The sequence below is a fragment of the Chenopodium quinoa genome, unplaced genomic scaffold (genome assembly GCF_001683475.1).
Source record: "Chenopodium quinoa cultivar QQ74 unplaced genomic scaffold, ASM168347v1, whole genome shotgun sequence".
NCBI lineage: Eukaryota > Viridiplantae > Streptophyta > Magnoliopsida > Caryophyllales > Amaranthaceae > Chenopodium > Chenopodium quinoa.
The window spans coordinates 21,671-33,122 of NW_018745265.1; the positions used below are offsets into that span (position 1 = coordinate 21,671).

The window sequence follows — 11,452 nt, forward strand, 5'->3', positions numbered from 1 at the left end:
AAGTAATGAATGGTATTTTTTTTTTTTAGGGGTAAGGGGTGGGCCCCACCTTAATTTCCTATCACAGGAATATCAAGGGGGTATTACCCACAGGGGAGGGGGGATATGAGCCTCGAACCCGGGTCACTACCACGGGAATGAAGCTTAGCTCCACTGAGCTATAGGCTTCTTGCTCAAGTAATGAATGGTATGTTTTGAAATTCTTACACCCTTTATTTATTCAATCAAGTGAAATGAGAGGCACAATTGCACAAAACCTTATCCCATAAAAAAAAGAAAAACCAAAATAAAAAATTGTCTGAAATATTACTGTATCTAAAGAAAAGCACAAAAAAGAAAAAAAGAAAAGAAAAAGGGACCGGCTTGTTCCTAGATTGTGCTCAGCTCATTTCGTTGCAGTTTCATTGTCAATTTAAATAAATAATGTAAAAATTCTTTTAATTTAGATTAGTTTAGTTTCTCTCTCCTAAAAATCAGCTCTCATAGAAAAAAAAAATGGGTTCAGGCAGCAGTAATCTGGGTTCTCCTCCGGCAGCTGCAACTGGTAGACGCAGCAAAGTCAACCGTACCAAACAAAGGCTTGCTTCTCTCTTTTGCGGCGCTTCTTCTCCTTCTCCTCAGGTTTTTTTTTTTTTTTTTTTTTTTTTTTTTTTTTTTTTTTTTTATACTTTTACCCCCTTTTGTTTGAGTTTCAATTGTTTTGTTTTTAAGTTTTAGCAAGATCGTTGCTTTTTTTGCTCTATGTTGGTGGGCTTGATTATTTAGATTATTCCAAAGATGGTAACTTTATAGTTTAAGAATCCCTTAATTTGTAATCTTAATTTTTTACTTGATTGGATTTTATACCATTACCATCCATTTCATGGAGTGTTTTGGGGGTCGAGAATTTTTTATGAGGTTTTCATACAAATTTAAGCTGGTTTTATCATTTTGATTGGATGTTGAATTGGGTAATCCAGCATAAAAGTCATACTGGTTGGAATTGATAGGAAGTTGTGATTAAAAAATATGGATGATTGTGCTATTTCTAGCTTTATTAATACTTGGATAACATGTTTATAGCTCAAAATGGTGTGTAGTGCAAATTATAATATTGTGATTATCTATGGAAGATGTTGAATGTGTTCCCTATTTCTAGCTTTATTAATACTTGGATAACATGTTTATAGCTCAAAATGATGTGTAGTGTAAATTATAATATTGTGATTATCTATGGAAGATGTTGAATGTGTTCTCTATTTCTAGTTTTATTAATACTTGGATAACATGTTTATAGCTCAAAATGATGTGTAGTGTAAATTATAATATTGTGATTATCTATGGAAGATGTTGAATGTGTTCTTTATTGCATCTTGCTTTATTTGGTCATTCTCTGATGTTTTTTCAAGTTTCCTTGAGAATTAACTGAGGTATTTGAAATTTCTCCCTAAAGGTCATGAAGCCTTTTTTGGGATAAATGTTTATCTGCTGCATGCCTTGAAGCTTATTTCTTTGAGTTCAGTTGTTTGGCCTCCTTATTCTTTCACTGCTGTAGTGGTGGCCGATGCAGAAAAGGTACGGCGATGTCCTGGCTTACTACATGACAATCGATTTTAATTTAGGAGTTTAGTTCTATCTTCTCACAATTTTTTTCCTTGTGAGCTTTCTGGGGTGATGGTATTATTCTTAGTCATAGGCCCTTACGATCTTGATTTTTTGACATCTTTTTGCATATATTTCTTTTGATTCTATACTTCATGCTCTAGACTAAGATGTGTGTTATATATCACGGTGGAGATGATAACTCAACCTTTTTGCTGCATTGTTTAGTGGGAAGATTGTGCTGCCGGATCTGTATTAACTTCTAGGGATTACAGTCAACAGAAAGCTAACAAGTCCTCAATCCCCACAAATGATTCCATTCCAACTTCTAGTGCGGGAACCGGGTTTAGCAGCAATTCCAGTCCTAGATCTGGACTAATAGCCTCATCAGAGAGCAGTACTCTAAGTAGTGAGTGCACCTTGATTCATGATGATTCAAATGTAGAATCATCTAATAAGCGGAAGTGCTTTTCAGAAGGTGATGAAGTTGTTCCTTGTGATGTAAATGCTGATAGCAAATGTCATCAACAGCGATTGATTGATTCTGTAAAGTCCTCTTCTGCAGGACACCTACAACACATAAGTATTAGTCCCAACAGGCATGCAACCAGTGAGATTGATGAATTTATCAACGATGCACCTCAGACTAGTTATGAGGTCTTGTCTCCTAGTTTGCAGCACGTGGAGCTTGAACAGCCCACCATTTTTGAGGATGTTAGTGAGGTTATTGGAAGCCAAAGTACTGAATCTGGTCCATTTCCAGTTATTTCTGACCCTGGCATAGCTTCTCATGCTCGTGGAGATGAAGTCATTCAAGAGGTGATACCCTCAGGATTAGAGCTTTTTGTGTCAGATAGGGCTGAAGTTCAACCAGAAGGAAATGTGCTTCATGTTGATGTGGTGAGTATCTCCTCATCTTATCATTTGCCCAACATCAACAACGAAATAAGCACCCGTGAAGCAAGAAGACACAGCAGGAGGATGTTTAGGGATGCCTTTACAAGTCGCAGTTCAAGAAGAAATGCTGATTTTCCAGCCATACTTTTCACAACTGAGGATTCTGATCTAGCAGGATCTCATCGCAGATGGCTTCTTGATATTGGTGATGACTTTTTTGATGATGGTGTTGGTGCTGAGCCTTGGCGCTTTGGTCGGAGAAGTCGCTTTACAAATGATCGTAGACGGAACTCAAGATCTGAGGTGAGCATCTGTATCCCCTCTTGCTCATGAAAGACATGCTTGTGTTGCTTTTGCGACTTCTGAATTCTGCACAATGATATTTAACTATCAAACCTCCAAAAAAGGGGAGATTTTTCAGGTTTATTACTTAATGTTTATTATGAAAGACATTTGCTGTAAGCCTGTAAGGATATATTTATGCTATCATACCCCCCCCCCCTCCCCCCACCCTGAAAAAAAATTTGTTTATTTCGTATTTTTTGTGTTCAGTACATGCTTAAGTGTGATTGGCATTCCCACTGTTAGTTATTTCAACAATTGTTTTCAACCTCCTTGCAGTTTTGGGATAGATTGCGAGGTACTGCTACAGAGAGTAGTCATCGTACATTTTGTCCGCTTGATTTGCATTCTGACGGTTCATGCACGTGTGAGTTGGATGAAGAGGCTAATGCACTCTCAAGTATATCTAGAATTATCCTGCTTGCTGAGGCTTTATTTGAGGTATATTTGTTTATAATGTTTTTCTTTTGTTGCTACTGAAATATGTCTATATACTCCTTATTGGTTGACATTTCATGTTGTCAACATCTAAAACTGCTGATATTTTCTACTGTTTTACTCGTTGGGAGAGGTCAGGAGTATATTCTTACTGCAGATTTCTTATACTTCCTCTGTTCTTTTTTTATTGCACCATAAGGGATTTCACGCTTGCCAATGCATTACTTTGGCTATTAATATCTTTAATTATACTTTTGTAAAAATTATAAAAAATTGATATTTAGAAAGTAGATTTCAAGACGAATCTAACTAGATCTCACATGACTATGTTTTTCCTAATAGATAAATCACAAAAGATGGTCAAAGAAGATTAAGTGAATAGTGTAAAAGTCCTTATGGTGCAATGAAAGAAAAATGGAGGAAGTGTCTTCGTTTGTAAGATTTTGAATAAAATTGTTTTCTGCTTACATGATGCTGATAAGGTCATTTACTTGTTTGAGCTGCCTAATGTTAAAGTACAAAGTATGTTTTTCTGCAACAATTTGTGCTGTCCCATTGTCTTTATCACTTTATGCTCTGTCTGATAATCATTAATTTAATTGAGCTGCCTTTTCTTAATTTTTGTTCTGCACCAAACTGTCCCACTGTTTTCTCAGATTATGCTATGCGTCTCACACTCATTGTGTCGATACTAATGAATGTAAGGCTACCTTGCATCTTTGTTTTTACCTTAGAGTAATCGGAAGTCTTTCTGTTGTAAGAGTTGAGAGCTGTTTGTTAAAATCAATGCTTGACTAATTCATAGCTGATATATTATTTTTCATTGAGGCGGATTTCTGATTTTGGCAGAGTAAAATGAGCTATGAAAGCAATTAGTTTGTGAACGTCATTGGAGATTGTTGACTTACCATGCTATTTATGAGAAAGATCTTTGAACCTATAGTTATCAGAAAATATATATTTAAAGAGTCTAAAAAAAGGCGTTATGATATTAGTTTAGCATACTGGTACTTTTTTTATTAAATAATTATATTTTGAGAGAATAAGTGATCGATTGAAATCTCGTAAAGCCTTGGGGCCTTATGAAAGAGAGTAAGTAGTTTTATTTATATCAAAACTGGTAATATTGCCTTAGTTTCCATTGCAGTATGAGCATTGCAAAATATCAAAGTAATCTAGTGTACCACACCACCACTTGCCGAGCTTTTTCTTCACCTGTTTGATATTTTGACTTTGTTCCCCTGGTTCTGTTCTGGTTCTTTACACGACTTCCAAAAAATGACAAGAGTGGTGGCATACTGTTGGAGCTGAACAAGTTACAAATTTTCTGTCTGTTCTAATATAACTTATGTGCTGCAGTGTGAATGTGTGAAGCTTTATGTACTCTTTATGACTGACAATCTGACATACTTTTAATATAATTGTGTAAAATTGCAAGGTTTTGGATGAAATCCACCGCCAGCCAGAGTCATTTTCCCTGTCTATGCTTTCAGTCCCTGCTCCTGAATCGGTTGTGGACTCACTTCCGATTAAAACGTTTGAAAAACCTATTACAGCTGATCACGGAGATGATGTAGATCAGTAAGTTGTAGTCTCTTCATATATTCTTTTTGTTCGGCTTTCTTGTTTTTGACTAGAGAGGGATGATGAACGTTCTTTTTTTGAACTTTTGATATGTTTAGGTGCTATATCTGTTTGGTGGAGTATGAGAAAGGTGATAAAATACGAGTTCTTCCCTGTCACCATGCATATCACATGTCGTGTGTTGATAAATGGCTGAAAGAGATTCATGGGTATTTCCTTGCTTCCATATTTTCGTAATGGCCGTTTCAACATACTGCATTTCTTGTCCATTTGACTTAATGTTTAACTTGCCCCATTGTAGGGTATGTCCACTCTGCCGTGGAGATGTTCGAGGAGGGGCTACAGAGGTTGCTGCATCCAGCTCAAATGAAGATCTCTCATAAATTCTTGTATAAAGAACTGCTTAATTACTTGAAGCTATTATAGACAAAATCTTTCATACCAAATTTTGGTTATACCTAAATCAAATGTTAGTCTGACTATATACCATCGACGAATTTATCACTCACATTTTCATGTAAATATAAGCAAATGTACACAATTTAATTTTCTGTTTTTATCAATAATGTTGGTTGTTTAAAAGTGAAGTCCGATGTAAACAAATATCTTCCTTTGCAGTCATGTAATGTGTACATCAAAAGCCATAATGGTTCTGCTGTTTAATTTCACTTTGATTCGTTATCGTATATGTGCTTCCTTCAATCCTTCTCTATTTTTGTTCATCATTTGGTGAATTTTGTCCTGCAAATGTGAATTCCAAGAAATACCAGGTCCACAACACTTCAAAGGACAAATGAAAATTACAAATTCAGAAATCCTTCTATAGTTAGATAGGGTGTTACCTAACTTATCCTCCTCAATTACAGAGAGATTAAATTGAGGCAAATGAATTCCATAAAATAGTTGATATACATATTTTACTAATAGGATAAAGAGTTGTACATATAAACCCTTCCACAAACATGGCCTTGTGTAGACTAGAAACAATAATCTTATGTATTAGAAAATGGACTTTGGTTTATGGTTTGCAGGAGAGACGCGATTAGGATGGCAATTTTCATCATCTTCGAAAGCTGTCCATCTCTTGGAGCTAGTGCACCTCCTCTCCCAGGTAGCATGACGCATATTTTCCATCTCCCCGACATGATCTTTGAATTCCTTTTTCACAACATCCAACACGACATCACCATATCGTTCACACCAGGACCTGCATTAGCACACAAGCGCAGAAGAGAGATCATTATTACAAAGATAGGATATATTCATGTGATAATTCATGCATATCAGTAATGCAGAAAGAAGTATTGCTTGCTCTTAAGCCTTACTTGGGAAAGTACTGCTTAAGATCAGACTTGTCAACTGGCAGCTTTGTGGAGATAACATCCATTTCATCATTCCTACAGCAATGAGTATGAGTAAAACAAATCCCAAGCAACAAGACAACAAATTAATGTACAAAGGAGCCTATTTCGGAAACACCACATACGAAAAATGAAAGTTGGGATTTGTGCTAGACAGTTCTGTTTGAATTCGCAACAACTCCTTCCTTATGTTATCCCCTACAACCTGCATATTCATAGCATATCTAGTATGAAAATTGTTTCACTCTTCCAACTTTTATTGTAATGAGAAAAATCATGTTATCTCTTAGTGTCAGTTACCTTATCAATGTAAAAACCAGATGAAGAACTATCAGAAAGAAGCTTTCTTTTGATCTGCTTAGTATCAGGACCATCATTACTTGATCTCTCAGTTAGAGGGGCAGTAGTTGTTTCATCTTCCACATTAGTCCTCTTCCATCTTTTGAACCCATCAAACCCCCATTGCTTCTTCGTAAATTTCGAGTCTTTTTCCTCCGATTTATCTGTCTGGAATAGACTTCTGAATGCAGTCTTCTTCCCTTTTCCACTTCCATGACATTCCTGTTTACCAAATTTATCAGAGTCTGATGCTGACATAAGAATAGACGTAGTTTCACTTTCAGTGTCATTGTGATTATTGCTATTCCAAAATGGGTTTTCATCAACTGGGTCATTCTCTTTGTTTGAAATGGTTGGATTATCAACTGGCAATTGATCAAATATGCTCTTCTGCTGTCTTGTTTTTCCCAGTTTCTGTAAAGACCCTAACCCGAAAACTGAGGCTGCATCTTTGATGTGCTTCATCCCATGCTTAGATCTGTTTTTGGACCTAGAATTATCCTTGTTTATCAAATTCTGATCGTCTTTCAAATCGATCACCGACCACTCCTCTTCCTCCGGAGATTCTGCTTCTTTTCGTTCTCCAACGATCACGTCTCTAGCCTCTAGCTCAGCCCCTTGTACTGCTAATCTCTGAAGCAATGGCCTTTTTGATGCATGATACTCCTCTGCAGATATGCATTTTGCATACAGCAGCTCCTGTTTATTCATCAAACATTAATATGAATGCAAATTCAGATCTTGTAATAGGAAACAAAATTCAATTTCGGAAACAATGATAGAATTGAAAAAGAGAAACCTGGAGAAAGAGGAGCTTATCCCTCAGAATCTGGGGCTGTTCCTTATCGGCTCCTTTGGAAGCAATGAGGGTATCAAGGAGATGGGTTCTGAAAGCGGAAACCTCGGTATCTGGTAAAAGGCCTTCTTTGTGAAGACCAATCAAATTGAGGATCTGATGGAATGAATTCTGCTGCCATTTAAGATTATCAGATTGCTGTTTGGAGAGCTTCTGTTCAGCTGCTGTTAATCTTCGCTTGTTTAAAGAGAAAGGAAGGATTGATTTGCAGATTGAAGTGATGGAATCCTGAAGAGATGAATAGTATGCAGGTGCATATGTATTACTGTATCCCATTTTTCAATTCTTTTTCTTTTTTTTTTTTTACAAGATCTAATCTTTGATCCTATTACAAGATGTTATGAATGAATGATTTTTGGTGAAGTTGCTTCCCGTTTGTTACCAATTTGAATTTCAGTTTGGCCACTTAACGGCTATGTGAAAAATGGAAGTAGCCGTTGTATGCAATGGTCTCACATTGGCGGGACCCACCACGTCCTTGAAGTTTGGGCCCCAAAATTGGGTAATCTTGGCCCAGTAATTGGTAGAAATGGGCCATTATTAGTTTTTATTTTTAGTAACCGCCTCCTCTACCTCTGTCCTCTTTCTCCTCTCCTTCTCCATTGAAGCGCGCGCACTCAACAACATCGCACTTGACATCCTCCATTACTAACGATTTGTTCGAGGTAAGTTGTTGTTTCTTTTAGTATTCATCATATCAATTTCACAATTTCATCTAATTTTATTTAATTGAGTGCAGGGTTCCCTAAAATTATGTGATAATTGAACCTAATTTGTTTGATAATGTATGTCACAACCCTTTAATATTAGGATTCAACTATGATATACCATCAATTTATTAGTTGACCCTTTTATGGATTCTATTTTTCTTGCTAATTGTTATACTAAAATCTTGACCAACATTTTGGTTATGTTTATGTTGCCTAGAGTAACTACATCATGCCTTTTGCCTAGTGTAACTGCTAAGTGTCAATTATCTGTTCCATCTTTTTATTTGTGCTCTGAAATCTAGCTCTCGTCTATGTTCATATTTGAATTTCTAATTTGCTCTTGGTTAGATGAAAGAATTTGATGTGCATGTATGTTCCAGATGCCCTTGTTGGTCCAAACAAGTGATATTGCAAGTGCTCAGAATCTGATCTTTTTGCTAAACTTGATGAGCTCACAGGGTCATCAACTGAGAAATATAAACCATCTAAGGTGATCTCTATCTTAAACTTAATTCCTCAACTTGATTGATTTCATTTGTTCTAATGTCTCCGATATCTATGCTGTATGTGCAGTTAAGAGAAGCTGCTGATCCAGTTCAGAAGCAATCTGTGGAGGTTAATCAGAAAATTCTTAGAATGATAAAAGACCAGGTAGAATTTTTCTTGTTTCTATCTCTTCTAGCGGCGTCTTCTCATGTCTGCATTTTAATTTTAGAAGTTAAGGGTAATGATGTGAGAATTGTTCTATGGCAGGATCAGGCAGTGAGCTCAGAGAGTGTGCAAATGACTGATTATGATGATGATGCCATGGCTTTGGAGGGGTGCTACTCGTGATAGTAGGCGTGCCTCCACTCTTTCTAGTAAACTCTCCCAGATTATTCAGGCTCAAGGTACATTGTTAACTTCTTCTTTTTACGATATGTCGATTGCTATGTGTTTAATTTTGTAGCAGCATTCCCGTACTTTGACAACTTAAATTGATATTAACGCCAAAATTTCTAATGCATTGGAAAGACTGATATGGCAGTCCTAGTGGCTATTGGATTCTGATCTTCCCTGCTAGATGCTTGAAAATAGTGGAGTAAGATTTTTTTTCTTTTTCCTTTTTTTTTTTTTTTTGTGTCCTGATGTTAATTGAAGTTCTAAAGCAACATGCCTTATCTGCTCAAAGTGATGGATGGAAATTTTGATTAGTTGAGAAGAGGTCCTGATTGTTGATCATGATTTTCTGATCCATTGCCACCTTCTAGCTATAGCCTGTAGGATGAGGGGTGTCAATCTAAGTGGTTAATAAAAACTGAAATAAAAACTTGTACTAAGTGGTTACTCTCTCCATTTTTATAATAACCGCAACACTTATTAACAATAAAAACAAACGAGGGTAGGTGAGAATAAGGAGGTTACTCTCTCCATTTTTATAATAGCCGCAACACTTATTTATAATAAAAACAAGCGAGGGTAGGTGAGAATAAGGAGGTTAACTCTCTCCATTTTTATAATAACCGCAACACTTATTTATAATAAAAACAAGCGAGGGTAGATGAGAATAGAGGTAGCTGAATCACATGATTTGGGTTGGCAAGTGGCCTGAAAAAACTAAAAATTAACACCAATCTTGTATTTACATTACATACTAGTTGGTAATAAGCAAGCCGATAGAAAGAGTGACAAAAATGAAGTTTAAAGGTGTTGGATCCTGAACCTGCAACAGGGGCAGTGGGCATTGGTTTGAAGCCAAGGCATCAAACATTTTGAATGAAAACTATGGTTGCATTCTAAATTCATGATGTCATCACCCTCTTTCATTTCATCCAAGCATACTGCACATTCTTTATCTTGTAATTGATCCCCTGATTTCCAGTTCCAACTAAACTTTCCATTCTTCTTCTTTTTCTTTCTTGTCACTTCATTTTCATTGTTCTGGAATCTTCCTATTCTCTCTTCACAGTTATTATTCCTGAAATTAGGAGTATTATTTATATTAACAAACAATTTCAATGAATTAATAAAAAGTAAATGAAAATAAAAGTAGAATGGAGTAACCTGGTAGATTTGAAGGGTGTTGATCTGAGTTTGGCATCAAGTCTGACCTTGGCTTCTCTAGCCAAAGCTCCTAACTTTGGATCATCTTCGTGTTCATCATCATCTTCATAGGATGTTCTGCTCCTTGTCGTATGCCCCTGTACAGTACAGAGACACATATAAGATATAACCCTTTAATTTAATCATTCATTCGATCATACATACATACTTTATAAAAAACCAATAACTTACCAAGAAAGTAGAGGTATTTGTGGAGAAGAGAGAGAAAGAAAGGCGTCTCGAGGAAGGAGATGAACAATTGCTATTATTAATGCTACTGCTTTGATGAACTCTCCTTCTTCTTGCTGCTTCTACTCCTGGTAGCATCCCTGCCATTTTTTAATAAAAATTTCTAATTATTAATTCCACTCTTAAATAATAAACACAGATCGAGAAAGAGAGATTAAAAAATGATGAGACCAATACTTTGAATGGTTGGTCTGAAATCTGAATTATTGCTGAACGAAACACTTTTATATATTTCCTTAAATGTTTTAATAATTAAGGAAAGAGGAAGGAAATATTCAGGGAAACTTCATGGCTCCTTCATTCATTATTTATTAATCATATCATTGATTTGGTTTATTTGTGACTTTCAAATTTTCTTAGGACTACTTATTTGATTACTCTATGACTTTGACGGTTTGACCTAATTGTTGATCACTCAAATTTTCATTCCAATTTCATGATTGCAAGTACGTATGATATATACACACCTCAACCTAAATTCACTCAGGTTTTCAATCACTACCGCTCACCCCACCACTTAGCTACTTCATTTTCACTGCTGCCCTGCCCTTGTCCCTCTCACTTGCATTGTTTTTTTTTGGTGTTCCACCCGGTTCTCCCTTTGAGCTAATTCGGATTCGGGGATCAGTATTGAGTGGTTAGGTTCCAGTCCCCTCCCGATTATTGTTGCGGGGGATCGAATACAAGTCCTCACTATCAAGTGTAGTCCCAATCACCATTGCACCTTAATTAACTCTGTTTAACAATTTCCATTTTCAAAGCTATGATATTAATTACAATTTGTTTACACACAAAAGAATTATAAGCAGGGGGTTTATTAGGAAAAATGAAAACAAAAAAAACATCATGTCAAGGAAAAGAAAATAACATTCTTAGGAGGCATGTGGATCTTCTAAAGTGGGTAAGTGACATGATACATAACAATACAATCTAATCAAATTTGTTTAATGGGTGCAAATGAACAACTTGTCATTCTCTTATTTTCATCAATCAGACGTATATCTAATCAGTCA

General features: G+C 36.1%; 3 protein-coding genes across 5 annotated transcripts; 1 reads left to right on the forward strand and 2 right to left on the reverse strand.

The window, feature by feature from the left end:
• LOC110711360 (uncharacterized RING finger protein P4H10.07-like) lies at positions 1-5,530 on the forward strand. 2 transcript variants are annotated; one of them, XM_021889730.1, is made up of 7 exons: positions 1-621; positions 1,810-2,059; positions 2,147-2,781; positions 3,100-3,261; positions 4,697-4,839; positions 4,941-5,051; positions 5,144-5,530. In XM_021889730.1, the coding sequence occupies exons 1-7, from the start codon at positions 496-498 to the stop codon at positions 5,223-5,225; spliced, it is 1,509 nt and encodes a 502-aa protein (XP_021745422.1). In that variant the 5' UTR covers positions 1-495; the 3' UTR covers positions 5,226-5,530. The 2 variants fall into 2 exon arrangements, with proteins under 2 accessions (XP_021745422.1, XP_021745421.1); XM_021889729.1 differs by having other exon boundaries at positions 1,810-2,781.
• Positions 5,531-5,742: 212 nt separating this feature from the next.
• Positions 5,743-11,413, reverse strand: LOC110711363. Of its 2 annotated transcripts, XM_021889733.1 has the most exons (8): positions 10,617-11,413; positions 10,383-10,519; positions 10,152-10,288; positions 7,342-10,065; positions 6,504-7,241; positions 6,329-6,408; positions 6,168-6,239; positions 5,743-6,049 (listed from the first exon to the last, which is right to left on the reverse strand). In XM_021889733.1, the coding sequence occupies exons 4-8, from the start codon at positions 7,672-7,674 to the stop codon at positions 5,842-5,844; spliced, it is 1,431 nt and encodes a 476-aa protein (XP_021745425.1). In that variant the 5' UTR covers positions 7,675-10,065; positions 10,152-10,288; positions 10,383-10,519; positions 10,617-11,413; the 3' UTR covers positions 5,743-5,841. The 2 variants fall into 2 exon arrangements, with proteins under 2 accessions (XP_021745425.1, XP_021745426.1); XM_021889734.1 differs by lacking the exon at positions 10,617-11,413 and having other exon boundaries at positions 10,383-10,610.
• On the reverse strand, positions 9,742-10,526 carry LOC110711367. Its single transcript, XM_021889739.1, has 4 exons — positions 10,383-10,526; positions 10,152-10,288; positions 9,930-10,065; positions 9,742-9,810 (listed from the first exon to the last, which is right to left on the reverse strand). The coding sequence occupies exons 1-4, from the start codon at positions 10,524-10,526 to the stop codon at positions 9,742-9,744; spliced, it is 486 nt and encodes a 161-aa protein (XP_021745431.1).
• Positions 11,414-11,452: the final 39 nt, after the last annotated feature.